At 54.1% G+C, this 27,678-nt stretch overlaps 3 protein-coding genes across 4 annotated transcripts in view; 2 read left to right on the forward strand and 1 right to left on the reverse strand.

Annotated features, from left to right (window-relative positions):
* Positions 1-1,449: 1,449 nt before the first annotated feature.
* ARAF (A-Raf proto-oncogene, serine/threonine kinase) lies at positions 1,450-12,904 on the forward strand. Its single transcript, XM_055338404.1, has 16 exons — positions 1,450-1,629; positions 2,971-3,125; positions 3,295-3,398; positions 4,165-4,267; positions 4,360-4,514; positions 4,622-4,720; positions 7,457-7,598; positions 7,701-7,728; positions 7,813-7,958; positions 8,052-8,254; positions 9,980-10,156; positions 10,244-10,290; positions 10,537-10,655; positions 10,890-11,021; positions 11,986-12,120; positions 12,330-12,904. The coding sequence occupies exons 2-16, from the start codon at positions 3,030-3,032 to the stop codon at positions 12,462-12,464; spliced, it is 1,821 nt and encodes a 606-aa protein (XP_055194379.1). The 5' UTR covers positions 1,450-1,629; positions 2,971-3,029; the 3' UTR covers positions 12,465-12,904.
* SYN1 (synapsin I) overlaps positions 12,893-27,678 on the reverse strand; it is a 50,054-nt gene continuing 35,268 nt past the window's right edge. Inside the window, exons 6-13 of one of the 2 annotated variants that reach the window (XM_055338403.1) lie at positions 18,652-18,714; positions 17,721-17,863; positions 17,552-17,626; positions 17,347-17,449; positions 16,149-16,295; positions 15,695-15,782; positions 15,013-15,598; positions 12,893-13,970 (exon numbers count right to left, since the gene is read on the reverse strand). In XM_055338403.1, coding sequence (XP_055194378.1) covers positions 13,943-13,970; positions 15,013-15,598; positions 15,695-15,782; positions 16,149-16,295; positions 17,347-17,449; positions 17,552-17,626; positions 17,721-17,863; positions 18,652-18,714 — 1,233 coding nt within the window. In that variant the 3' untranslated portion in view covers positions 12,893-13,942. Of the gene's footprint in view, positions 14,009-15,012; positions 15,599-15,694; positions 15,783-16,148; positions 16,296-17,346; positions 17,450-17,551; positions 17,627-17,720; positions 17,864-18,651; positions 18,715-27,678 lie in introns of both variants that reach the window. The other variant, XM_055338402.1, reaches the window with a different exon arrangement.
* On the forward strand, positions 23,076-26,740 carry TIMP1 (TIMP metallopeptidase inhibitor 1). The gene is made up of 6 exons (XM_055338405.1): positions 23,076-23,214; positions 23,990-24,118; positions 24,859-24,938; positions 25,109-25,235; positions 25,496-25,620; positions 26,467-26,740. Exons 2-6 carry the CDS (start codon positions 23,998-24,000, stop codon positions 26,635-26,637), a joined length of 624 nt encoding a protein of 207 aa, XP_055194380.1. The 5' UTR covers positions 23,076-23,214; positions 23,990-23,997; the 3' UTR covers positions 26,638-26,740.

Here is a 27,678-nt window from a genome sequence, read left to right on the forward strand (position 1 = left end):
GAAACAATAAATAAATGTTGAAGCATGTTGGCGTCCCCGCACCTAGGAAATTTTCTCTGTCTTTCCCATTTCACCATGTGCCAACCCGTGAATCCTCTCCACAAAAGTAGAAAAGAATGAAATAGTTTTATTATCGAATAAACATTAAACCAAACTGCATGGGATGCCTGGGTGGCTCAGCGGTTGAGCATCTGCCTTTGGCTCAGGTAGTGATCCCGGGATCCTGGGATCGAGTCCCGCATCAAGCTCCCTGCGGGGAGCCTGCTTCTCCCTCTGCCTATGTCTCCGTGTCTCTCTCTCTCTCTCTCTCATGAATAAATACATAAATCTTTAAAAAAAAAACTGCAATGCGCAACTCAAGCAATGCGGTGAATAACTTTCAAAGACAAAAGGAAACCTCACCTTTTTATATAGCCAGGCAGATATGACCTGTTACATACATGTTCTCAAGAACAATAACTCGTCCTCAAGTCAGAGAACCTGGCAGCACCTTTTGCCAAAAGTAGTTCATCTCAAATTAACCTGGAGATTGGGGGTAGCCACCTGCCTTTACCCAAAGGAAAAATAAAACACTGATCTCTTTGACAAGCAGGTTAACAAATTGGAGCCCGGAGCCTAGGTCAAATTCCTACGGAGACAAGGAGATAAGGGAGCTAGACTCCTTTATGTTTACATTTCAAAGAGATGACTCCCAAGGCACTGAAGAACAACATTCCAATGTAGTAACACTGGCAGGAGGCCTATTTAGCTTTTTACAAGATTTATATCCATCTGGAAGGGACAGAGAATACATTTTACAAGTTTTCTAAAGGAAAATGCCCTAAGAAAAGGGAGGGTGGAAAGCCTCGTTCACTTTTGACATCGGGGGAAATTCAACTTCTGAAAAATTTGTTTTTACGCTACAGGACCTTCACACGTTTCCCTGCTCTGTGCCCCCTTCCAGGGCCACCCTTCCCTCGCCTGTTCACCTGATCATCTAGGACTAATCGCTCAAAATCCTTACCAGCCCCATTCCTACAGTAAGCTGCCCAGAACAGCAGGCCGGACACTCCTGGAGCCAGACGGACACTCCAGCCCCAGCCCCACCAGAGACCAGCTGTTATCAAAAGCTATGACTACAAGTTTCTTAGAACTGGAAAACGTTGCAGTTATGTGGTCTGATTCCAAGTCATTTCAAATACGGTAAAACCGAGACACGGGAAAATCCCTAATGGGTACCTAGGCCTTCGGGTCACTGGCCAGAAAAGGGCACTTAAGGATTCCCCATCCAGATTCAGGAACCCCGAAAGTCAGCTCCCAGTGACTGAAAAAAAATGCGCTTTCTTCCACCACGGCACGACGGGGGTTAAAGTCCACAGCGCGCAGGTTTCCACCCGACTGCGCCTGCGCGAGTCCGGACGTGCGAATTTGCCTCAGAGCCTGACGTTTCGGGCAGCCTGTCCTGATCCGGAACACGACCCACATTCCGCCGGTCCTCCTTTGACAGGCGTGACCCTAACCAATAAGGACGGAGGGCTGAATCCGGCGGAGCCAATGGTGAAAGTCCGAGGGGCGGCGGAGGCGGACTCTGCGAGGAAACAAGAAGACAGGCCCAAGATGGAGGCGGCGGTGGCCGTAGCGGCGTGACAGGTGAGGGCGGGCCCCGGGGGTTAGGTTTCTGGAGCGACCGTCGGGCGCGGGCTGGGAGCCGGGACCGAAAGCTTAGCTCCAGGATGGCTTCGCTTGGGCCCCGGCGCCCCCCGCCCGGAACCGCAGAAATGGCTTGACCCGGGGCGAGACCATCGTCGACAGCGGGGGTGGGGGGGTAGACAGGAATAGGGGTGCAAGGCTGCGGGGGATGGTTTCGCCCGTCGCGTGTGGCAGTGCGACTGCGCAGAGTTGGCAGGCCCTCGGTAGGCGGGGCCGGGCTGAATGGGACCTGGGCTGTGGTGCGGTGCCCGGACTCAACCTACACCTCCTTGAGGTCTCTTGATGACCCTTCCTTGTGGGCAATGGGGAGTGCGTGGAGACGTGGTTCAATCAATCGCCCTCCTCCTTCTGGATCAGTGTCTGATCCGCTAGGAGAATGTTTGAGGATTCCCCCATGACTCCTCTTTATTCCTCCCCAGCCTCCTTCTATTATCACCAGTAACTGTCTGTGACCCTTTTCATTAGTTAGGGGGATCTTGGACCCCTCCACCCCCGCTTTAAAACCTGTTGATCTCACCTCGACAGTGTTTGGTAATGCAGCATTACCCTCCGTTCCCCCAAGATAATGTCTAGTGATCTCCTGTTACCCACTTTTCTCCCCATTACAGTGCCTTCAGCACAGTTCCTGCTAAGCCCTATGGAGTCCCCATCACAGTCTGGTGACTGTCCTTAGCCACCTAACAGTGTTTGAGAGCCTACTATCGTTACAGGCCAAGCCAGGGCTTAGGGATTCCTGCAGGGTCCTTAAAAGCACTGCTTGGTCCTAATTCCCATTCCCCCCCACCAGCCAAGGGCAGTATCTGCTGATCTTCCATTTCTTTCCCATCCTCCCGTCTGTGACTCCTCCCTCACCATGGTATCTTGTAACCACTTTACTCCATTCAAAAGCCAGGACAGCCTGTTCATGCCCTTTATGTACCCGACACACCCCATTGCAGCGTGGTTTGACTTCCTTGTTAGCCCCTAGCAGAGACTTGGTACTCCTGGACCTTCCAGGACAGCGTGTGCTGCCTCTCCTTGTGTCCTTACTACCCCCTCCTCCACCCCTACCCTCTGCAGTGAATCCTAGACCTTGGCCCTTAAGAGTGAGACAAACAACAGGAGAGGCTGAGCAGAGGGGAGCTGGATGAGTTCAAGGTGTCTGCAAGATCCCTTGGCTGTTGTGTGTAGATGAGGCAACAGGGTGATGTGGAGCCTGGAGATTGAGGGGGTTGTTTTTGTCCCTGCCACTTTGCTTCCAGACTATTTTTACTGGCTCTCTGAATTCCTCCTGTGTTCTAGGAGCCCCATGGCACCTGCTCAGCCCCGCCTCGGCCCGTCTTGACAAAGTCCTAGGCTCCATGGAGCCACCACGGGGCTCCCCTGCCAACGGGGCCGAGCCGTCCCGGGCAGTGGGCACTGTCAAAGTATACCTGCCCAACAAGCAACGCACTGTGGTGAGTCTGGGGCAAAATGGGCAGGGGATGGGCATGAACCCAGTTGTAAGTCTTGGATCTGAATGGGGACTAGGGGTGGGAGGAGGCTTTTTACAGAGGCTTGGGAAAGTCGGCTGGGGCCCGTGTTGGGCACTGACCCAGCCATCCTCACACGTGCATGCACACACAGGTGACTGTCCGGGATGGCATGAGTGTCTACGACTCTCTTGACAAGGCCCTCAAGGTACGGGGTCTCAATCAGGATTGCTGTGTGGTCTACCGGCTCATTGAGGGGTAAGTGTGCTCCCTCCCCCACTTCACTGCCCTCCCCTGGGTGCTCAGCCTCCCATCCTCTCCTCAGAGGCATCTGACTCCTTCCCTCTGTGGTGCGGTTTCCATTAGTTTTCCCTTGAGTTCAGTGAATCCATGGGTGCATGTAGCTTTTGTTCCATAACTTCAGTAGCTCATTGGCCTTCGAGGTCAGCAGCTTATCTCACCTTGGCCCTCAGGTCCTTACCCTGTTCCCACATCTCGTACCAGAGTTTGTCTGTGTTCTTTCATGATGTCATCCATTTGCCAACTCTCTGCGCCCTGTTTCCTCATTCTTGGTCTGCCGAGCTGCGCTATGCTGGCCTTCCATTTATTCTGTCCTGGGCTTCCTTAATTGTTCTGATCACCTCACATGTTGCTTCTTTATTCATCATCTCTGTGCCACATCAGCCACTTTTTTAGGGGCTTGCTTAGCACTTCTGAGATTTCATTATATATTCACTGTCTCATTTGCTCCTCACCTCGTGGTTATGAGCATGGACTCTTCATGCTGGCCAGGCACTCCCAATCCTGTGTGGCCTTGGGCAAGTCACTGTATCCCTCTGAGCCCCAGATTCCTCATCCGTAAAATGGGATCAAGGATAGTAATGAGTTCCTAGAGTTGCCATGCTGAAAATTAAACATGTCAGATATTACTCCATGGATGATAGGTGTGGAGGGACTTGGGGGTTCCGTGCCTCCCATCATCCCTGTCCACCCTCTCACCAACTCCTTTCCATGCCCCCTACAGGCGAAAGACAGTCACTGCTTGGGACACAGCCATTGCCCCCCTGGATGGAGAGGAGCTCATTGTAGAGGTCCTCGAAGACGTCCCACTGACCATGCACAATTTTGTGAGTGTGGGGTGGATAGTCAGGGCAGACTGTGAGCCTGGGGCGGGTTTGTCCTTGATCAGGCCTCAATCTTCCCTGCTCTGTGGCAGCAGGTACGGAAGACGTTCTTCAGCCTGGCATTCTGCGACTTCTGCCTTAAGTTTCTGTTCCATGGCTTCCGCTGCCAAACCTGTGGCTACAAGTTCCACCAGCATTGTTCCTCCAAGGTCCCCACAGTCTGTGTTGACATGAGTACCAACTGCCGACAGTGAGCCTGGCCTGGGGTGGGCGGGGGAATGGGGAGGACAGAAGCTACAAGGTTCTTACAGACGGCTGACCCTTGTCCTCTTACTGTATACCCTTAATGCCCTCAAGGTTTTACCACAGTGTCCAAGATTTGTCCGGAGGCTCCAGACAGCATGAAGCTCCCTCAAACCGCCCCCTGAATGAGCCGCTAACCCCTCAGGGTCCCAGGTAGGGATGCCTTAGCTGAAGGCCTGTTGTCAGGAGAAAAAAATCTGGAAGCCCTTGTAGACCACAAGCCATATTTCATTCATTTGTTTATTTGACAAACGTTTATTGAGCACCTACAGGTATGGAGCTGTGGGACCTTCAGCAAGTCACCTAATCTCTCTGGGCCTTAGTGTTTTCATCTACAAAGAGGGGATAATAATACTTTTTACCATAAAGGATTCTGATGAGAATTTAAATGTGTTAAGGCATATCCAGTGCTTAGAACAAGATCTGGTACAGAATAAGAAGTCTTGGGAAGCCTGGGTGGCTCAGCGGTTTAGCGCCGCCTTCAGCCCAGGGCGTGATCCTGGAGTCCTGGGATCGAGTCCCACGTTGGGCTCCCTGCATGGAGCCTGCTTCTCCCTCTGCCTGTGTCTCTGCCTCTCTCAATCTCTCTCTCTCAATCTCTTTCTCTCTCTGTGTTTGTCTCTCATGAGTAAGTAAATAAAATCTTTAAAAAAAATAAAATAAAAACTAAATAACTGATTTACGAAAAAAATAAGAAGTCTTTATTAATTACAAATACATGTATATATATGTGTGTATCTAACTATTTCATTAATTCTTACAGTACAACCATGCTCAAGCCTTTCCATTTTGAAATACATATTATCATAAATTCCCTTTTACGTTTCCTTTATGTTAAGTATAATACTGTAGTATTTCTATGTTAAAGTATATTATTGTCCTAAGATAGTATAAATGCATTATAAAATATGCATTTTATTTGTCTATCATAGAATGTCTGTATTTACATAATACACAATGTTAAGGGACACCCAGGTGGCTCAGCGGTTGAGCGCCTGCCTTTGGCCCAGGGCATGATCCTGGAGCCCCGAGGTTAAGTCCCACATCGGGCTCCCTTCATGGGCCTGCTTCTCTCTCTGCCTCTCTCTCTCTCTGTGTGTGTGTCTCATGAATAAATAAAATCTTAAAAAAAAATCCTGCCCATGTGACAGTTTAAAAAAAATACACAATGTTAATACATCGTGTTCTATTTACATTACTTTTATATAATGTAAAACACATTTTTATGTAATATAAAATAGTAAAGTTAGGGCATTGTCACTTTTAATTATGGGTATATGTGGATTAATTATTTATGAATTTAATTTCAAGATAGTGAAAGGGACATTTAAAAATACATTTGTGGGATCCCTGGGTGGCGCAGCGGTTTAGCGCCTGCCTTTGGCCCAGGGCGCGATCCTGGAGACCCAGGATCGAATCCCACGTTGGGCTCCCGGTGCATGGAGCCTGCTTCTCCCTCTGCCTGTGTCTCTGCCTCTCTCTCTCTCTCTCTCTCTCTCTCTCTCTCTCTGTGTGTGTGTGACTATCATAAATAAATTAAAAAAAAATACATTTGTGACATTACAATAAATATATATAGCATATATATATTTATATTTTAACATGTGCATCTATGTATAACATATATAGTTGACCCTTGAACAACATGGGTTTGAACTGCGTGGGTCCGCTCTCATATGGATTTTTTACATGCAGTACTATATTTTCTTCTTTTTAAAAGATTTTTATTTATTTGAGAGAGAGAGAGTGCGTGCATGAGCGTGCACAAGGAGGGGCAGGGGCAGGAGAAGCAGACTCTCTGCTAAGCAGGGAGTCAGATGCAAGGCTTGATCTCAGGACCCCAGGATCATGACCTGAGCTGAAGGCAGACACTTGACTGACTGAGCCACCCAAAATGTATTTTCTCTTATGATTTTATTAAAAATATTTATTTTTTCTAACTTTATTGTAAGGATACAGTATATAATACATAGAACATACAAAATATGAGTTCATTGACTGTTTATGTTATCAGTAAGGCTTCTAATCAACAGTAGGCTCTTAGTAGCTAAGTTTTTGGGGAGTCAGAAGTTACACGCGGCTGTTCAGCTGGGCAGGGGATTGGTGGTGCCCCTAATCCCTGCATCGTTCAAGGATTAAGTGTATAATGTTATAATATGCATATTTGGAGCCATTGGTGTTTTAATACAGATAACATGTATGTTATATAACAATATATTTTAATAGCATATGTAGTTATATATTACTTCCCCCCCCCCCGCTATATAGCTTGCTGTTCTTCCTTTAGGTCTTTTTAAAAATTAATTGATTATTAAAGATTTTATTTATTAGAGCACGCATGTGAGAGAGTTGAACACGAGGGAGGGAGGGGCAGAGGGAGAAGTAGACTCCCTGCAGAGCAGTGAGCCCAAGTGGGACTCAATCCCAGGATCCTGGGGCCATGATCTGAGCTGAAGGCAGATGCTTAACCAACTGAGCCACTCAGGCTCAGTGAAGACCTCCTTTGGGTCTTCACCCCAATGTCCCCTCAGAGAAGCCTTTCTACACCTTGCCCAGGACACTTTTTGTCTCCATGTTGCTCTGTTTCTTTATCACACCTGTCACCAAGGGACATGTTAAATGTTTGTTTTTTTATGGCGCTCTCTTAACTGGAACATCAGCCCCACAAGGGCAGGAACTTTTATTCATTTTGCCCACAGTTTTATTTCCACGACCTTGGGTGGTCTCTGCCACAGGGCAGGCACTCAGTAAGTGTTTCTTGAGGAGATGAATAACAGCAATGACAGTAGATAGTTACTGTGAGCTACATGTACATTTACTGGGGTGGGGGGCGGCTTTACTTGTTCTCTTGTTTGTTCGACAGTGATCTCACAGCCTTTCCTCTGCCAGCTCCTGCACCCAGCACCGCGACCCTGAGCACTTTCCCTTCCCTGCCCCTGCCAACACCCCACTCCAGCGCATCCGCTCCACATCCACTCCCAACGTCCATATGGTCAGCACCACAGCCCCCATGGACTCCAGCCTCATCCAGGTCGGTGTGGAGGGGGTCGGTCAGAGAAGGCACCGGGCAGAGGGGAGACCATGCCTCTTGGCTCCCGTGTCCTCTCTCTGACTCCTGTCCCTCTTCTTCCAGCTCACTGCCCAGAGTTTTAGCACCGATGGTGAGCCCACCGCCCCCCGGCCATGCCCCATGCCCCCTCACCCCGCCCCGCTTGCCTCCACTCACATCCCCTCCACCATTGCAGCTGCTGGTAGTAGAGGTGGTGGTGACGGAGCCCCTCGGGGGAGCCCCAGCCCGGCCAGCGTGTCCTCGGGGAGGAAGTCCCCACATTCCAAGTCCCCGTCAGAGCAGCGGGAGCGGAAGTCCGTGGCTGATGACAAGAAGAAAGTGGTAAGCTCCGGGGGAGCCTTGGGTGGGGGTGCCCCAGGCTGAGTGATGAGGGAAGTGGGCAGGCTCCTGAGATGCTGCCCATGTGGCCCACAGAAGAATCTGGGGTACCGGGACTCCGGCTATTACTGGGAGGTGCCACCCAGTGAGGTGCAGCTGCTGAAGAGGATTGGGACGGGCTCGTTTGGCACTGTGTTTCGCGGGCGGTGGCATGGCGATGTGGCTGTGAAGGTGCTCAAGGTGGCCCAGCCCACAGCTGAGCAGGCCCAGGCCTTCAAGAATGAGATGCAGGTGCTCAGGTGAGATGGCTTGGGTGCGCATGCGTGGGTGGGGGTGAGTGGGGGATGGGGGCCAGGCAAGGCGATGCTCTGGGCACTTCCCGCACGTCACCTGTGCCTGTGTTGTGTTAGAACCATCACTGTAAGCCGTTTCTCAATCAGGGATATTCCTTTCCTCTCTGGGAAATGGGTATGTGGTGAGGCCCTCTGATGATATTGTTTGTGTTTGTGTTTGGGTTGATATTAGTATCAGTTAATGTCTCCGCCTCCAAAACGTGGGTTTTCTCATTTGCCTGCTGCGAAATGGGTATGGCCCAAGGACAACAGTCTTACTGTGTGCATTTAATATTAATCGCATGATGTAAACCTCATTGCCAGGAAGGCTCGTGTCCTGCCTTCTCCTCTGCTCATATTGCATCATTAGTATTAGGTTTATCGTGTTGGATTCCTGTTATTAGTTACAGCAGTGCCATAATTTAAAGAGCAGTGTTACTTAATGTAGTCATTGTGTGATTAATGATTGTAGTTGCTCTATTTAATATATCATTAGTATATATTAGTTAATTTGCACTGAGAAACCCTGGTGTGCCTTTTCTGCCACTCTAGTTACTGCCACACCTGGGGTTGCGGACATGGACTTTCCCTCTGACAAATGGGCACAGTTACATTACAGAGTTGATGTTACCGTAATTTCTTGTGCTATTTTAATATCTATCCTCATTATGGATGCCGCAGTAAGAACACTTTTATTCTGTTCCTCTCTGTGAAATTATTTGAGCACGCTCTTAGTTTGTATTGTATTATGTATTAATATTTTAGCTGTAATCTGACCACCATGAAGAATGTGCATGTCCTCTGTTATCCACTCTGACATGAGCAAAATTGCAGAGCATTGTTAGTGTTGTTTGCATTTGCGTTATCATTATAACTGCAGTTAGTACTTCTCCAAGGAGGGAGGGTTCTCTTCTAAACCAGAGGTGATCTGTTCATCCGTGACAGCATTTCTGTCACCTAGACTCAGGTATCCAGCAGCAATAACAAGGACAGTGACATTTTCAGGGTGCTTACCTGTGTTAGGTACTGTTCTAAGCACCTTACAGATTACTTACTAACTGTTCTTCCCAACATCCCCATAAGGTAGCTAATATCATTATCATGGTTTTGAAGTTGAGGAACATGAGGCCCAGAGAGGTTAAGTGACCTCTCTGAGGTTGCACAGTGAGTACCTGGGGAAGCCTGGATTGGAACACAGGATCAGATCTGAGTCCTAACTCCACAAGGCTCTTGCAGTGATTAACAAGGATACAGTCACATGTCACTGGTGTTTTTACTGGCGTCTGTTGGTATTCTGTATCAGTGAGGAAGGTTGGCATTCCACTTTCTTGTCTGTAAAATGGTCACAGGCCCAGGTCATGGTCAAGGTCAGAGGTTGGCAGGGGTCGATGATGGAGAGAGCCACTGGTTGGTAGAGGGGTGGGGGGCAGTAGTCTTTCCCTCCTGCTTTTGATGGGAGACTTGGATGAAGAAGCTCGGGACAGGAGCCCCGGGACAGAATCACAGCCCATCAAACATATTTCACAGATGCATTGAACTATGTCTCAGGGCCATAGTCTGGCCCTGAGCCTCCTAAAAGACAAGGTGGAAATGATGACAGAAGGTAGCAGTGAACAGTACCATTCCTAATGCTCAGAAAGTGATGGTTGTTCCTTTTCTTTCCTGCCCTGGTACCACCCTCCATGCCTACAGGAAGACACGTCATGTCAACATCTTGCTGTTCATGGGTTTCATGACCCGGCCAGGATTTGCCATCATCACACAGTGGTGTGAGGGCTCCAGCCTCTACCACCACCTGCATGTGGCCGACACACGCTTCGACATGGTCCAGCTCATTGATGTGGCCCGACAGACTGCCCAGGGCATGGAGTGAGCCTCCCAGCCTAGGAACAAAGGGAGGGGGTGGGGAAAGGAGGTAACCCCCAGCCAATTTGCCCTTTGCTTTCACCCCCACAGCTACCTCCATGCCAAGAACATCATCCACCGAGATCTCAAGTCTAACAGTATCTGCCTGTCACTGTCTAAGGGCTTGGGGGGGGGGGCGGTGAGGGCCTTCTGGGGATGCATGGGGAGGGGCATTGTCAAGTGAGTCCCTACCCAAGTCAAGATTGTAGCTAGTTTGTGTGATACTGGGGGGCTTCTGCTCAGGGTCTGAGGCACGACTGGTATGGGGGCATCAATGGGAACCTCTCAGTCAGGATGGGAGATGGGGTTATTGGAGCTCCTGTAGTGGCCCTTGACCCTGGTGGACATCTTCCTACATGAGGGGCTCACAGTGAAGATTGGTGATTTTGGCCTGGCCACGGTGAAGACGCGGTGGAGTGGGGCCCAGCCCTTGGAGCAGCCCTCAGGCTCTGTACTGTGGATGGTGAGTTGGGCTGGCCTGGGGCCATATAGATAGTGTGGGTTGCTGGGCTGGGATGTGGGGAGCCAAGTGAGGATGGGGTAGCTCATGCCAGATGTAGGTGTCTAGACTGCTCATGTTTTATCTCATGTGGATGCTCTGAGTTGTACCCAGTGTGGCTGGTGGGATCTGGGACTAGGGCCAGCCATTGGCTGACCTCCATGGTCCTCTTGCCTGGTCTGGTGTGCCCTATTGAAGGCAGCTGAGGTGATCCGTATGCAGGACCCGAACCCCTACAGCTTCCAATCGGATGTCTACGCCTATGGGGTTGTGCTCTATGAGCTCATGACCGGCTCACTGCCTTACAGCCACATTGGCAGCCGTGACCAGGTGAGCCCCCACCTTACCCGCAATCTCCTAGGCAAAGGAATCCCTTCAGCCTCCAAACCCCAGACTTCCTCCTTTGTAAAGACCAAGAATGCCACACTTCCCTCAGAAACCCAAAGTCTTCAGGGCTGAGGACTCCCAGAATCCTCTGGTCTTCCCTACCTAGAATCCCCTCCTTCCCTACACATCTCCAATCTTCTGGGTCCTTGAAGTCCAGAATCTTCTGAATCCTCTATACCTGGAATCCACCATGGCCCCCAAACACCCAGAAGTCCCCTGGAACCTGTAGGTACCTACAGTCCTCTGGCCTGGGTACTCAAAATCCCCCAAGTCCCAAAGGCCAGAATCCCATTTCTCCCAGTAACACAAGTCATTTGTGCTTCTGGAATACTCACAGATACCAACAGTTATTCAGGCCATGGGCATCTGGCAGGCTTTGGGGGCCCAGGAACCCATGATACTCTAGGTCCCAGACTCTCAGAGTTCTCCACGTTTAAGGCATGGACTCTTGTAGGCCCTCAGAAACCTGGGACACTAGGCTCCAAGCACCGAGCACTCATAGTCCTACAGACCACATGGAACCCATAGTTCTCTAGGCCCCCAACTGCTACAGAAATACAGGCTCTGGAGGTTTAGACTCCTTGAGCTCTTTCTGGACCCAGAATTTCTTATTTCCCCTGACTTTGGTACTTTCTAGACTGATAAGTCCCCTTGAAACCTGTGAGGGCAGGGATACCTATAATTCTTTACTGCTCCCAAACTTAAATCCCTCTGTTCTGCAAGTAGAGCATCCTTGTCCTTAGAAACCCAGAGTCCTTGGATCCACAAGTTCCTCATGATCTTCCAAACCCCAATACCCAGAGTACCCTAGTTTCCCCAAGAAGGAGCCTCCAAAGCCCCTTGAGACCCAGAATTCCCTCAGCCTCCCAGCCCAGGCCCCCAGATCACCCCATTCCTGCCCCTCCAGATTATCTTTATGGTGGGCCGTGGTTATCTGTCCCCGGACCTCAGCAAAATCTCCAGCAACTGCCCCAAGGCCATGCGGCGCCTGCTGTCTGACTGCCTCAAGTTCCAGCGGGAGGAACGTCCCCTCTTCCCCCAGGTGAGCCAGGTTGGCGGGCTGGGCACACCGGGGAGGGTGAGTCTGAGGAGGAGGAAGACTCCCAGGTGTCAGTGGGAATTGTACATGTTCAAGGCTCAGCAGTGTACGATGTGTATGTGCAGGCACACTTCCCTGTTAGGCTGGGGTATGTGGGTGTTGGGGTGCCCGTGTGGCTCTGGACACCCCTCCTAACCTACCCCTGCCCCTAGATCCTGGCCGCGATTGAGCTGTTGCAGCGGTCACTCCCCAAGATTGAGCGGAGTGCCTCCGAACCCTCCTTGCACCGCACCCAGGCTGATGAGTTGCCCGCCTGCCTACTCAGCGCAGCCCGCCTTGTGCCTTAGGCCCTGCCCCCAGTCACCAGGGAACCAGTCTCAGCCTGCCATGCCAAGGAGCCCTGCCCACCAATCAATGTTCTGTCTCTGCCCTGATACTGCCTCAGGATCCCCCATACCCATCCTGGGAGATGGAGGTGTCCCCATGTGCTTTTCCAGTTCCTCTGGAAGCAGGGGGCCCTCAAAGACCGAGACCCCTGATTCCTCCATAATTTGGTTTCCTCTTGGCTTTGGGGATAACTTCTAAATCTGGGAGCTCCTCTATCTCCAAGCTGGGCTTTGTGGCAGGGATTCCACTCAGAATCTCTCTGGAATTTGTGCCTGATGTGCCTTCCACTGGATCTTGGGGTCCCCAGCACCCCGTGTGGATTTGGGGGGGTCCCCTCTGTGTCTTCCCTACCATTCAAGGACTCCCCTCTTCACCAAGAAGTACAGAATTCTGCTGGGCCTTTGCTTGTTTATTTTGCTTCCCGACTCTTCTCATGGGGTTCAGAGCCGCTGAAGGGTGGGAGTGAGTCCAGGCAAGGAGTGGTGGGGGGGGGGGGAATGCGGACCACACAAACAGCGCCACTGCACGCATCACCACAGGCGGCACGATGAACGAAGACCACATATGCCAAGCACGGCACGAGAGGAGGCCACGTCAGTCACAGACACAGACATCACGGCAAAGGTGGGGAAGTAGAGGACCCCTGGCCCTCCATGTGCAAAGGAGTCTGGGAGGATGGGTGGAGTTTGCATATTTAAAGATAGCTGTCAGAGGCAGGAAAGTGGGAATGTGGGTCCCTGGGGAACAGAAGAGTCCTAGTCCTAGGAGGGCCTCCCAATGTGTTGAATGGGATTGGGGCCGGTTAGGAGAAATCCTTGGGCTGGATAGTGGCATCTGAAGAGGTGGATCTCTAGAGATGAGTGATCCATGGAAAGGGGTGCCAAGGCCGGGGTTTCTTAAGGATTTCGGAAATTCTGATGGGGAACAAGACGAACTTGAGAGATCTGGGACCAGGAGTATGGTTTTCCAAGAATTTCAGGGCTCTAGGAGGGGACTCAGCAGTGTTAGGGCCAGAACACGTTCCCTGGTGTTAGGGAGCTTCTGGGGAGGAAAGTGCATTCTCGAAGTGGAGGGGAGCCAGGAATAGAGAGAGGTCTTTAGGGATTTGGAAGTTCTAAAACTGAAAAGTTTTGAGGTCGCCAGGAGTGGGCTTTTAAAAGGACTCAGGAATTCCAAAAGTGAGAATTGGATTTAGGACCAGAAGTGAGGTCTCCCCAGGGACTTGGGCATTCTGCAGAATGAGAAGAGGGATCTTGGTGGACCAGGAGAGGGCTTCTCAAGGGATTTGGAGACTCAAAAAGTGAGAAATGGATTCAGGGCCCAGAGAGGGGTTGCCCAGGAGGAATTAAGGGTTCTCGGGGTAGGGTGTCAGTCGGAGAAGAGGCTGGCGAAAGACTTCCTCAGGCTGCGGATGGTCTCAGCTTTCACCTCGTCCTGGCTAAGGCTGGGCCTGGGCGGGGCTGGCTCTGGAAGGTTGAAGGCATTGGTCAGAGACTGGGATTTGCTAGAGAGAGACAAGGTGGAGGCATGGGAGGAAGGGGAGGGGAGGAAGGGAGGAAGGGGAGAGAAACACAATGTTACCCCAGGCCCGGCCCAGCCCTGCCCCACTAGTCCTGGGGCTGTGCCTGTGACCCTCCCACCCACCATCACAGGTGTGGACCCTAATGTATTCTCAGGTGGAGTGGGGGAGCCCTGGGCCAGGCTGGGAGGACTTGGATGAAGCCTGGCCTTAGTGGGAAGAGTCCTGGGCAGAACCTCTCTCTTCACATTCTAGGCTAGACTAGGAGGAGTCGGATGTGCAGGTGAAGATGGGCAGGGAGCTTTCCAGTGTGGGTGAGGAGTCCCAGAGGGAGCACGGTAGGGTCTGTACCTAGGACAGAGCCCAGGACAAGATGGCGTGCGGTGGGGGGCAAGTCCAAGAGGAAGCAGTTGGATATGGCAGGGAGGACTTTTGAGCTAAGGTAGGGGGAGGCCTGGAGTGGACCAGAAGAGGTAGAGGGGACGGTGTAATGGTTTGGGAGGAGACTGGGGTGGCCCAGAATGGAGCCTAGGCTGTAAAGGAAAGCATGAGGACAGCTGGGAAGAGTGTGAAGGGACAGGAGGACTGTGAATTGGGCCGGGAGGAGTCCATTTGGGCAGGAGAAGGGTGCGTTTTGCTGGGAAGGTTCCAGAGCGGCAGGGAGGTGCTCATGGAGGGTCAGCAAGGTGCGACCAAGAGGGGTGTGGGAGGGGGCTTTCCCAGGGGCCTACTGGGAGGATTCTGAACTATAAAGGTTTCTCTGGGATTCTAGCACAAATCTTGGATGGAGGGCAGGAGCCTCTGTGAATTGGGGCAGTGGGGGGTGGGGGAGACAGCTTGGAGGAGGGGTCTGCCCAGACTGAAGATCAAGCTCTTGGGACTCCTGCGTGGGACCTGGGTCCGAGGAGACTGGGAGCTGGGGCCACTCTCCTGGTGTAGGAGCCTATTTTGTGAGCAGCAAGGCCAGGGCTGCCGTGGGGTCCTCTTACTTGAGCTGGGGGTGCGGGGGTCCCCCGGCAGTGGCAGGTGACGGCACATCCTGGCTGGGTTTCTGGGCCAGCTGTGGCTTGGCGGGTCGTCCGACAGGGCCTGGGCCGCTGGGCCGTGGCTGCTGCGTGGTGGGTGGCCCAGTACGGGGCATGGGACCCGCCTGGCTGGCCTGGCGTGTGGGGCCGGCAGGGCCTGGGGGTTTCTGGGGTGGGCCCTGGCGCTGCTGACCACTCGGTGGGGCTCCGGAGGCCTTCGGCGGAGCCTGACCAGAGACGGATGTCTGACGAGTAGCCTGCGGGGGGCCTGCCTGGCGCTGGGGAGATGGGGAGGCAGGTGGGCGGGCTGCTGGAGGTGCCCCGGGTCCTCCTGCCACCGGCCGGGATTGGCGGCCTTGAGCCTGGCTCAGTGGCTGGGCCTGGGACACAGGCTGCTGAGGCGCTGATGTGGGACTTGGTAGGCGCTGGGGCAGGGGACTGCCAGCTGGGGGTCCAAGGCCCGAAAGGTGCTGCTGGCCCTGTGGGGGCGGGCGCTGCTGCAACGGGGGTCCCTGGCGTTGGGGGCCTGGGCCTGGCTGTGGAGGGCCACCTGAGGGACAGAAAGAGCATACACGTGAGAGGTGGTTGGGGGGGGGTGCTAGGTGCCAGTACAGTTAGAGGCCTGGGAAGCTGGCCCCTCACTTACCCTGTGGTGGGGGTCGTTGCTGAGCAGGAGGCCCCGAGGGCTGCTGGGAGGTCTGGCGGCCCAAGGGCAGGGCCCCTGGGGACGGAGTCTGCGGCAGAGGAGCGGAGCAGGAGAGGTTAAAAATAGTTAGCAGCTGGCGGCTGGAGGACCAGCCAATCCAAATGACATGGGCTCCCCATGTGCTGGGTGTTGCCACCTCTGTGGCTGAGAACTGAGGCGATGTCAGGCTGTGGGGTGGAGGACTGGCTCCCAGGGGAGGGCTGGGGGGCACTCAGGGAAGTCAGCATAGTGGCTCTCTTAGCAGTTTTTAAAACAATTGGTGACTGCGGCCACACGTGCGTAAGGCAGTGCCCTTAGCCTGCTGCTGATCAGCTCCGGCAGCGGACCAGGGGCCTGGCTGCCGCCACCAGCCTCCTGGGGTATCTTGGCCCTCACCCAGCACCAGGGGCCTGACCTGGCTGTGGGAGCCCCTGCCGGGGGAGGCATCCCGCTGCTGCTGCCTGGGCAGGGCCTGGGCCATCTTGTTAACCACAAGCTCCACGATGAGCTGCTTGTCTTCGTCTTGGTGGTCCCCGATGAGTGGCATGGAGGAGCCCACCACCTGAAGGGGGTGGGGAGAAAGGGACCCAGTGAGGACAGAGGTGGGAAGTGCCTGCAAGGGTGACAGTGACAAAGTGCCTTAAGTTGGGGAATTGCATGGCTGCTGCCAAGGAAATAAGAAGCACCAGTTTTGGCAGTATGAGGAAGGCTTGTCGTTTCTGAGGCCCCTATGGCTCGTGGTGGGGTGGGGGGTCTACAGCTGAGAACAGTTTGAGGAATTAGGGCCCAAGGGCCAAATCTGGCCCAACACCTGTTTTTGGATGGCCCCCGAGCTAAGGGATGGGCTTTACATTTTTTTTAATTGTTGGGGAAAAAAACCAAAAGAAGATTTCATGCCATGTGAAAATATATGAAATTTAAATTTCTGTTGTCTGTACAGTTTTAGGGTAACACAGCCATGCCTTTTTTTTTTATATATAATGACATATTGTCTTTGGCTGCTTTTGCAGAGCAGCTGCAACAGAGACTATATGGCCCACAAAGCCTAAAATGTGCACTGTCTGGCCCTTGACAGGAAACATCTGCCAATCCCTGCTTTATAGTTTGCTAGGTATGCTGCCATTTACAAAGAACTTCGTGGCTTATAGTTTACAAAGCTCCTGTCTTTTTCAAGGGACCAGGGGATATATGGCAGGTTTGGACTTTAGAAAATGCTTTGCCCGGGCACCAATGTTTACAAAATGCCTTACCATGTATAAAGCATGACCATTCACCAAGCACTCTGTATTTTCAAGGTACTTTACAGTTTATAAATTGCTTTACTATTTCCCAGGGGCACCACTGTCTACAAAGAACTTTAGAACTTTGAAAGTGGTTTGCTTTGATAACAGCGGCCTCCTGATTTACAGAACTTTTTTTTTTTATAGTTTTATAAAGCTGTTTATACTTTGCTGTTCACCCAGCACTTCCTATTTTATAAGGTACTTTACAGTTTATTGAGGGCATTAGTAAAGCAACCTTCTGGGCCATGGAGAGCCTCACAGTTTGTGGAGTGTTGCTGCCACGCGCCTGCTCCTCCCTCTGTACCCCTGCCGCTTTCTGGGTGCTCCCACCTCAATGATGTGATCCCTTCCATCCTTGCCGTGCAGTGCTTCCACTGCGCAGATGTCCAGTCCCCCGAAAATCTCTGAGCATGTATCCACCCACAGCTTGTACCTGCCGAGACATGGGGCAAGGCAGCCTGTCAGTGCCTTGCTGGGGTGGCCACACATCCCCACCCCCCTTCTTCCCCTCCCTCAGGGCCTGGGCCACCGCCACCTGTCCGACATGGCAATCTGCTCGAGCATTGCAGAGCCGGTGTTGGTCTTCCAGTTTCCGGACACTGACGTCCTCCTGGGGGCGAAGAGGAGAGATGACAGAAGCTCGGGGGAGCCCAGGCCACGTGAGGCGGGGGACCCCGACCCAGGCCTTGGTCTCTTGCACTCACATGTAGGCTTTGTAGTTCTGCCCAATCTTCTGGACGCGCACGTCGTATTTGGCATCAATGAAGGGTTCGGCAGTGGCATATGTCTTGGTCAGTGCCACGACACTCGCGATGTCCTGGAAGTCATGCTGGTTGTCCACTTTGACCTGTAGGAGTGGGGTAGGAGTCGTCAGGGCCAGATGAGGACAGGGCAGCTGTGAGGGCAGTGGGAGTGCCTTTGGCGGGGGCATGCACACAGATGACACGGCTGGGCTGAGTACACAACAGTTGTGTGGATACGCCTAGGACCCAAGCCTGCATAATCCTGGGTCTCCGGGTCTTCACACACACACCACAGACACAGAGGGGTATATGCAACCTTGAACATACTAAGAAACAGCAGACTTGTCCGCTTTAAATGGGTAAGCAGTATGGTGGGTGAATTATATCTCAGTAAAGCTGTGGAAAAATTGTGTGTCCATATGTATAGTCTATGCATACGAGCACCCAGACACAAAGTCAGTTGTATCCACACTATGAGAGCATACAGAAGAATAGACACAAATGTACAAATTCCGAGTCGGCTTCCTACATACACAGAGCCAAAATCAGGTGGGTGGGGAGCACACAGGACCCCAGGACCCTTGAACATAAAAGCTTACACAGTGTGTGTTCAACACAGAGGCATGCATATACACAGACACAGTGCTGGATACATGAACAAAATAACAGGACACACAAAATTGGTTGAATGCATGACAGACAATCGGGCCAACAGAATCTAAGAATGTGAGGGGAAAAATAAATCGATAAAGACGCCCCAGGTCACACAGTCATACAGAATGACTAGTGAGCATCGAATACGCAATATATGTGGACATACATATGCACGATGCCAGGAGCATGCACCATTTACAAACACACACACACAAACACACCCCATCTGGAGACTCACCTTGCCCATCCCGGAGTGCGCATGCCCCATCTTCACCACCACAGGGTACGTTGTGCTGCTGAGCTGGTTGGGGGAGGGGGAAGGCAGAGCAGGGTCAGGGCGGGAGGGCCAGGAGGGCGATGGCCAGGGGTGGGGGTGGCGCCAAGGGAAGCCCATTCAGGGAGAGCCATGTGAGGAGCCACTTCCCAGAAGAGGCGAGTCAGAGACACACAGCAGCGGGGGGCCACACAGCCTCCTCCGGAGCTCAGAATCGAACTCGGAGCCCTGCCTGCCTGTCCCTCCCTCCGCTCCCCCCAAGTTCCAGACATCCCGCCTCTGCTTTCCCGGGCAGAGCCATGGGATAGGGGTGGGGGACTTTTCCGGAAAGGGGAAAGTTTGTTTTTACAGTGGACGGATGATAGAGAAGTGAGTGTGTGTGTGCATGCACGGGGTGTGGTGGTGAGCACGTAGTAACCAGACCCCTCAGCCAGGCCCCGTATGTGAGCATGCACAGACACAACCTGGAGACCTGTACACAAGCCCTCCCTCAGAATTCAGACCATCACACCCAAGCACAGAGACTCCCACACACGTTGAGACCCACGAAATGGAAAGACCCACAACCAACACAGGCTCACAGCACACCTTGCTCTCTGGCTGCAGAGACCCACACAGTCATCCAGCCAGCCGGCTGCTCATCGTGTAGGGCAGGGGCCGGCGCTGCTGGCCAGCCTCATTGCCCAGCAGCACGGGCGCGCGCGCGCGCACACACACACCCACACCCTTTCCTCTCACCCAAACCCACGTAACAGAGGGACACACACAACATGGAGGATTACCATGTACAGGGAAACCCACGTACAGGGAGCTGGACCCACACCGCCTACGGAGATACACATGCTTCTGGGTATTCACAGAACCACCGAGACCCACACTGCGGCCCTGGGCACATGACAAGGATATCTAGACACACACACACCATGCCTTGCCGGCTATACAAACGGAGAGGCGCCCGCCCGCGCGCGCGCACACACATTCAGGTGTGGGGACGCCTCCAGTCTCCCGCGCCCCTGGATGGGAAAGGGGGACGGGTTGGGCGACCTTGGCCCCCGCACCGCCGGGCCAGGCCGCCCCCTCGGCAGCCCAGCCGCTGCCCCACAGGGCAGAGGTGGCCTTCCCGGAGGGGATGCCGGGGCGGCGGCGGTTCCCAGTTCCCGACAGGCACAGGAAGCCCGCAGGCTCAGGGTGACCGATTGACCTTCAGGCCTCACCCTCTCTCCGCACCCCCACCTTCCTCATTTCCCAAATGGCTGGCGTCATTACGGGGCCCCTGAGAGGCACGGTGTTGGGACGGGGGCTACGGGGATCCTCTAGATAGCACTCCAGGGTGGCAGCGCAGAGGCGGCGCTTGACACAAGGCTCAGGCACGCGGGGACACACACACACAGACACACACACACACACGCGACTCAGAGGTGAGCACCACAGCCACAATTACATGTGCCACCTACACCCGCTCTGCAGAGGCAGACAGACGGTTCTCAGAGACCACACAAAACACACAGGGCTACCGAGATGCCCCGGGTCCACACATACACCACGCAGAGGGGCACACACCACCAAAAGGCACACACACACACACACACACACCTCAGGGGCAGAGACACGGAGAGCTAGTGCACACGCACTGCCCTTCCCCGTCCCGAGGTTTCGAGCCCCCCCCCCCGCCCCCGCCCCCGCCATTGCACAAACCCTTCTTGTTTTCTCTGGCCCCGGGCTGGAACACAACTGCGTGCACATGCGTGTGGTCACACGTGCACACGTGTGTAGGCAAGGAGCTCTGCACCCTAGGATGCCCGGGAGAGCCCTAGGTTTGTTTGTTTGTTTTTTTATTTTTATTTAAAAATTTTTTTTATTTGTTTTATGATAGTTACAGAGAGAGAGAGAGAGAGAGGCAGAGACACAGGCAGAGGGAGAAGCAGGCTCCATGCACCGGGAGCCCGACGTGGGATTCGATCCCGGGTCTCCAGGATCGCGCCCTGGGCCAAAGGCAGGCGCTAAACGGCTGCGCCACTCAGGGATCCCGAGCCCTAGGTTTGAATCTTGGCTTCCCCTCATCCTGAGGCCACCGGGGACCCCGGGCAGGTGGCACACCCAGCCGGCGCCCCACCTCCACGGACCCCACAAGCCATCCAGCTCCCCAGGTGGCCACACACCCCAATACCCCGCCCGGAGACCCCACTGGTTTCAAAACCTGCACCACAACCCAGAGGCACAGAACCCCTCACGTGTAGAGTCAGCCCAGCTCGGTGCTGACTCAAGCTTGGGAGTCAGAGCTGGCATCAGAAGCAGAGGCACCGCGGCAGGGCTTTCCCTTCCCCGCACGTCTCCCTGCGGCCAAGAGCTGACTTACTCAACCCCGGCCTCATTCACTCTCCCTCCGCACTTTCACAACCGGCTTCTCCAAATTCCTGGTTTACTGCCCTTCTCCGCGCCTCCCCCCCCCCCCCAAACAGGGTCATTTCTTCATTCTCATTCCTGGCGAGGTTCCTCGGAGCGCTCGCCTGGCCTCACAGTCCTCATCTGCATAAGGAGATAGGCAAGGCTCTCACTACCAGGGAAGGTGGGAGGAACAGATTAGTTATTTCAGGAAAACTGCTTAGCACAGTATCTGGCCCACAGGAAGCCTCCATCCTCCAAAAGCGTTGGGTACCGTTATCAGAACTGGGGTAGCATCCCTTGGCTAGCTGGCATTAACAGGAGGCAGCTGGGATTCGCTGAGGGACGAAGTCCTTACAAAGATTTTAGAACAGGGCTTGATGGGGGGCACCTGGATGGCTCAGGGGTTGAGCGTCTGCCTTCAGCTAAGGTCGTGATCCCGGGATCCTGGGCTCCCCGCAGGGAGCCTGCTTCTCCCTCTGCCTATGTCTCTGCCTCTCTGTGTCTCTCATGAATAAATAAATAAAATCTTAAAAAAAAAAAAAAGAACAGGGTTCGACGCCCATAAGAGCCAGTGGTAGTTGTTGTTGTTGGCGGCGGTGGTGGTGTGGACTGAGCTAACCTCCCTGAGTTAAGCAGGCTTCGTTAGCCAGGGGGTCATGAAAACCAAATGCAAGAATTGACACAAAGAATATAGGGCACAGCGCACCGTAAGTGCTCAGTAAGTGGCTGCTAGCATCACTACCATCACTATTATTATTGGTCTGCCTTCCCTGACTAACAAAGGATGTTAATGAGCCCTTAGAGCCCTTTCCCAGGACCCCAGTGGGAAGATTCAGGCAGCATCTGGAAGCCGGTGGGCAGGGATTGCCTCACCAACCCCCCTCCACACCACCCCACCGGGATGTGGGAGGGTTGGTGGGGAAGGGGCAGGGCAGGATGGGAGGGGATCTGTTTTCTACTGACTCACTGCCCTCTTTCCCCACCAGTGAACTGCCCCCCCAACCCAATGCTCACTAATTCACTGGCATGCTCCCCACTTGCCAGGGCTGTGCCACGCCTGGGGTAAGATCCTGGCACCAGTTAGCCCGGGTTCAGATCCCAGGCAGGCCCTGTGATCCTGGGAAAGTTCTTCAATCCCTCTATGCTCCTATTTCCTCATCTGTAAAATGGGAATGATACTAGTACCCATCTCAGAGGTTTTACTGTGAAATTTATTTAGTTTTTACTGTGAGCTTTAAGTGAAAAAATTTATGCTGAGTGCCTGGTACACAGTTGGTGCTAGATAAATGCTGGCCGTTTGCCTAAGTATTTGTTTCCCCCCCCTTTAAGATTTTATTTTAAGTAATCTCTGCACCCAACGTGGGGCTGGAACTCACCACCCCAAGATTAAGAGTCATAGCTCCACAGACTAAGCCAGCCAGGTGCCCCTGCCTATGTTTTTTGAGAGGGGTTCAGACTAGGCTCTGGCTCCAGGCCATCTGAGTTCGAATCCCAGTTCTGCCACTTTGCTAACTGCGATCCTGGATAAGTCACTTAACCCCTCCGTGCCTCAGTTCTCCCACCTTGTATTCCTCATCCACTCACTTGCTTTCTCTCTCTTCACTGATTGTACTGAACCTGTTCCCTTTCTGCCTTGCTCACCCTTCACCCAGCTCTCAGATCAACCAGGAGAGGGATTTTGGAGGGTGTGCTTGGCACACAGTAGGTGCACAAAGCAATGTTTATTAAAGGGATGAACTGATTCGGGCTTCAGCCATGGGGAGTTTGGGGGGGGCCTCGGGTGGACTCTGGAGAGAGTTTGGAGACTTTAGGGAATTGCCCTGGGTGGGGGGTTATCCTGCCTCGAAGCCCTCCACGGGGGCTGCCTGGAAGGACTGGTTGCCTGATGTGGAGATGGGGGTGGGTGGCCAGGGCGAGGCCCAGAGGGAGGGAGAGGAGGAGGATGCATCCCTTTTGGGCAGCCCTTGGCCCGCCCCTTGGCCTCCACTGAGGGTGGGCGGATGAGTAATGCATCCAGGAAGCCTGGAGGCCTGTGGTTTCCGCACCGCTGCCACCCCCGCCCCTCGCGTGGACATTTATCCTCCACTGCTCAGGCCCCGCCGCCATCGCCGCAGACCCAGCGCCCGGAGAGACTCACCAGAGGTAGGCTGGGGCCCCCCGCGGCCCGCGGGGGCCTGGGCTTTCCTGCCAGCCCCCTGGCTGCTCAGTCTGGCTGGCGGGTACCAGGACCCCGGGCCAGGCAAGGAGAGGGGGCGGGAGGGTGCTGGAACTGCTCCCCCAATTCCCACACTCCACACTCCTTGGGACCCCGACTTCTACCCCCGGCTCCTCTGAACCCGTGAGCCCCTAATATCGCAGCTGCCTTCCAGGAGGCCAACTCCCCAACCCTCCAGACTCCTAAATCCCCAACACCACAACTTTCTCTGCTCCCAGATCCCTCTCGGCACCCGCCCCCTAAGTCCCCAAACTCTCTGAGCCCCCACCTCCTCCCAGTTCCTCAGCTTCTCTCCACTCCTCCAACCTCAATATGCACAATCCCGAACCCCCAAATTCCTCCAGCTCCCGGAACCCCAAATTCTTCCCCCCAGCCTCTCGACCCACCTTCCAACTTCTCAGCGTCCCTAAATCCTGCAACTCCTCTGCTGCCTTATTCTTCAAACACCACATTCTCATAGCCCCCCACTCACCCAGGCCCTGAAATTGCTCAAGCTCCACAACTCCTAGGCTCTCCTAACCCCCAGCCCCCTCAGCTCTGCTGGGCTCCCAAATCCCCACTGCCCTCCCTTAAGATCTCCACAGTCTCCAACCCCTCAAGCCCTGAGTCCAGTGGCTTAACCCCCTTCCAAGCTGGGTGGGGGGCAGGGCGCTGCCCACTTCTGCCCCTAAGGACCACTGACCGCTCCTCCCCATCCCGCAGAACCCACCATGGCACCCTTTGCGCCCCTGGCCTCCTGCATCCTGCTGCTGCTGTGGCTGACCGCCCCCAGCAGGGCCTGTACCTGTGCCCCACCCCACCCGCAGACAGCCTTCTGCAACTCCCAAATCGGTGAGTGTACCCCACTCTGCCCACACACTCTGTGCTTTGGTTTCCCCTTAGTCCAGAGGGTTCACAAAGTTGCCTCCGTCTAAAAAAGTTCCACCTGGCCCTGTGCTGACTCTGCTTTAGCACACTTGCACCCTCGTGCTCCTCGATCACTCCAGGCCCAATCGCACCTCAGGGCCTTTGCACTGGCTGCAGCCTCTACCTGGTACACCCCAGGTATCCACATCGGTGGCGGGCTCAAATGTCAGGATGGCCTTCCCCCACCACCCTGTTCAAAATTTTCACCCCTGTGCCCTAGTACTCCTGACCCCCCCAGCTCTAAAATTCCTCATCACACTGAAGACCTCATAACATTCCATATACTGATTTATTTCACTTGTGTGGAGTCTCCTCCTGGCTAGAATATGAGCTCTACGAGGCAGGGGGTTCTGTGTTTTGTTCACCGTTTTGTTCCTAACCCCCAGAACAGTGCCTGGCACGCGGCGGGCTCCGAAATATTTGTTGAGCGAACGAACACACGATGAATATATGGGAGAGTCTTAAGGCAGCGGGCGCCTGGCAAAGAGTAGTCACTCAAAATACGGATTCATCAGTTAACCTGCGTGCACATCGCTTAGCGTGCCGTGGGCCATTCCAGCCATCCCCCCACCGAAGTGTGTGCTTCGCGAGTGATCCTTCTATTTTACTGGCTCCTGCAGTCCATTTGACTCGTCTCCCTCCCTCTCCCCCACCCCCGCCCGCAGTCATCAGGGCCAAGTTCGTGGGGACCGCAGAAGTCAACCAGACCGACTTAAACCGGCGTTATGAGATCAAGATGACCAAGGTATCCCTCCTGCCCTTTCCCCAGCGCTCCCTAACTCTTCCTTCCCGGCCCAATAAGCCTGAAAGTCGACGGAGTCAGCTGCGACGTGGGGACGCTAGAGGGCTTCAGGGAAGAGCGCGGGGTGGGAGACCGTGTCAGTAAAAGGGACTCTTCCCCCCGCCCGGCGACAGATGTTCAAGGGTTTCAGCGCTTTGGGGAATGCCTCGGACATCCGGTTCGTCGACACCCCCGCCCTGGAGAGCGTCTGCGGATACTTGCACAGGTCCCAGAACCGCAGCGAGGAGTTTCTCGTTGCCGGTGAGGCCCCGCCCCCTCGGCCCGTGCCACGCCGGCCCGGCCCCCCGACGCGCCGAGGCCCCGAGGGGCTGGTCGCGTTGAAATGCGGACCGCCCCCGATTTCAGCCTATCGGAAAGCCGGGGGCTTTGCCCAGCCGGGGGGGTCTGTGCCCCAGGGGCGCCAATCAGGAGCCGCCCTGCCTCCCTGTCCCCGCCCCGCCCCTCCCCGACCCCCGGCCCAGCCAATCAGCTGCCGTCTGTTCCCCTCGCCCCCCACCCAGGAAACCTGCGGGACGGACACTTGCAGATCAACACCTGCAGTTTCGTGGCCCCGTGGAGCAGCCTGAGTACCGCTCAGCGCCGGGGCTTCATCAAGACCTATGCTGCTGGCTGTGAGGAGTGCACAGTGAGTGCCGGGGCCCTGCCCGCCGTCTGCACAGCCATCCTCTGGCTCTTCCCCAAGCCGTGGCTTGTTGCTCGCTCCCTCTGGCCTTGCCTTGCCCGTCTGGCTGCTCCCCAAGCCCTAGGGCTGTCCCTGATCTCTCTTGCTGTTCCCCACCCCCACCCCCAAACCTGAGACTGTTCCCTGGAAATTCGGGCTGCTTCCTTTCCCTCTAAATCCCTCCTTGTGACTATTTTCTCGTCCCCCTGTCTATTCCTGACCCCCGCCCTCCCTGCGCAGGGATTGTTTCTTGGTTCCCTAGAATATTCTCCAAGAACCCAAAGTGTTGATCCCCCAACCCACTGACTCTTCCCCAGCATATCTGATTCTTGCTCCAGGGCTCTGACCGCCTCACACACAAGGGTGTGTTACGTTGCTCTTCTGACTATTCCAAGGCTGTCTCCCCGTGGCCCTGAATGTCCTCTGATCCCAGTGACGCTGTCTGAGCCCCACGGCTCTGTGCTACGCCTAAGGCCCTCCACTGGCCAGCTGTTCTCTATTACTGCCACTTGGTCCCTATCCTATGGGAGAATTCCCCTGGAGACCTAACTCCCCCCCCACCCCCATGACTGTTCCCCAACTACTATTCCAGGAAACTGATCAGTTCGCTGGTTTACGGTCACCTTGCCAAGCCCAATGACTGTTCCTCCCATGGGAGGGGCTGTTCTTGAGTATTTCGCCTGGTTGGGCAGCACCAGGTCTCCCTAGCAGTTCAATATTGGAAACCGAGGAGGGGAAAGTTCTGTGGGGTACGGGAGGCAGGGGCAGGGGGAGAAGCCCTCAGAGATGTGTCTCCCTCCCCGCCTCTAGGTGTTTACCTGTTCATCCATCCCCTGCAAACTGCAGAGTGACACTCATTGCTTGTGGACCGACCAGTTCCTCACAGGCTCTGACAAGGGTTTCCAGAGCCGCCACCTGGCCTGCCTGCCAAGAGAGCCAGGGATATGCACCTGGCAGTCCCTGCGGCCCCGGATGGCCTAAATCCTACTCCCCGTGGAAGCCAAAGCCTGCACAGTGTTCACCCCACTTCCCACTCCTGTCTTTCTTTATCCAAAACAATGAAATAAAGAACTACCATCCAGCAGGCAGTGTCCATGTGTCATGTCTGGAAACAAAGCCAGGCCACTGATGACCTGGTGGGAACAACCTGGGACCAATGCCGAGGGGGTGAGGGGTGCAAAATGTTGGCTTTTTGTATTTCACATAAAATTTCAGGTATTGGCAATAATTCTGTACGTTGGCATTAGTGCTGGTGATCGGCAACATCAGCAATGACCAGGATAACCTGCATTATCCACCACAATTTATCGGATGATCTCTCTGCTTGATACTTCAAAATATTTTTACCAGGCTAATTTATGATGCTTGTTTGCACGGGGCTCTCTAGAAAATTATCCCACTACTGACAGATCACTACCTCGCTGCCAAGTCCCTCTATTCACAAATCCCTCCAGTTGACAAGCTCATCGACAAATGTCTTATCAATTGGCAAACAGCTCTTTCCCTTGAGCACTGTCCTGATGCCATCCAGGAGGCTGTCCTGCCCCATCCACCTCTGTGGGTGTTACTGTCCTTACTGTTTTGTACTGTTGAGTCTGACTTGAGTGAAAGGGGAAAGCTTCAGGGGGCTCAGAGCACCCCGCTCCACCCCACATAACCAGCCAGGGACTCTGGAAGAAGAGGTTGTCCTGGCTCCCCACTCATGGCTTGCAGGAGATTCCTTGGAAGTGGCTATTTGGGGAATAGGAAGGATGAGGGGAAGGTGTGATATGGAAATCCCCAAGCTCTGCCCTTCTCCCCCTTCCCCTGCCTTTCCCCTCACTTTATTTTTTAAGATTTATTTATTTGATAGAGAGAGAGAGCATGAGCAGGGCAGAGGAGCACAGGGAGAGGGAGAAGCAGACTCCCTGCTGAGCATGGAGCCTGATGCAGGGCTCGATCCCAGGACCCCGGGATCATGACCTGAGCTGAAGGCAGACCTTAACCGCTTAACCCACTCAGCCACCCAGGCACCCGTCCCCT

This window comes from Nyctereutes procyonoides, unplaced genomic scaffold (genome assembly GCF_905146905.1).
Source record: "Nyctereutes procyonoides isolate TBG_1078 unplaced genomic scaffold, NYPRO_anot_genome, whole genome shotgun sequence".
Taxonomy (NCBI): domain Eukaryota; kingdom Metazoa; phylum Chordata; class Mammalia; order Carnivora; family Canidae; genus Nyctereutes; species Nyctereutes procyonoides.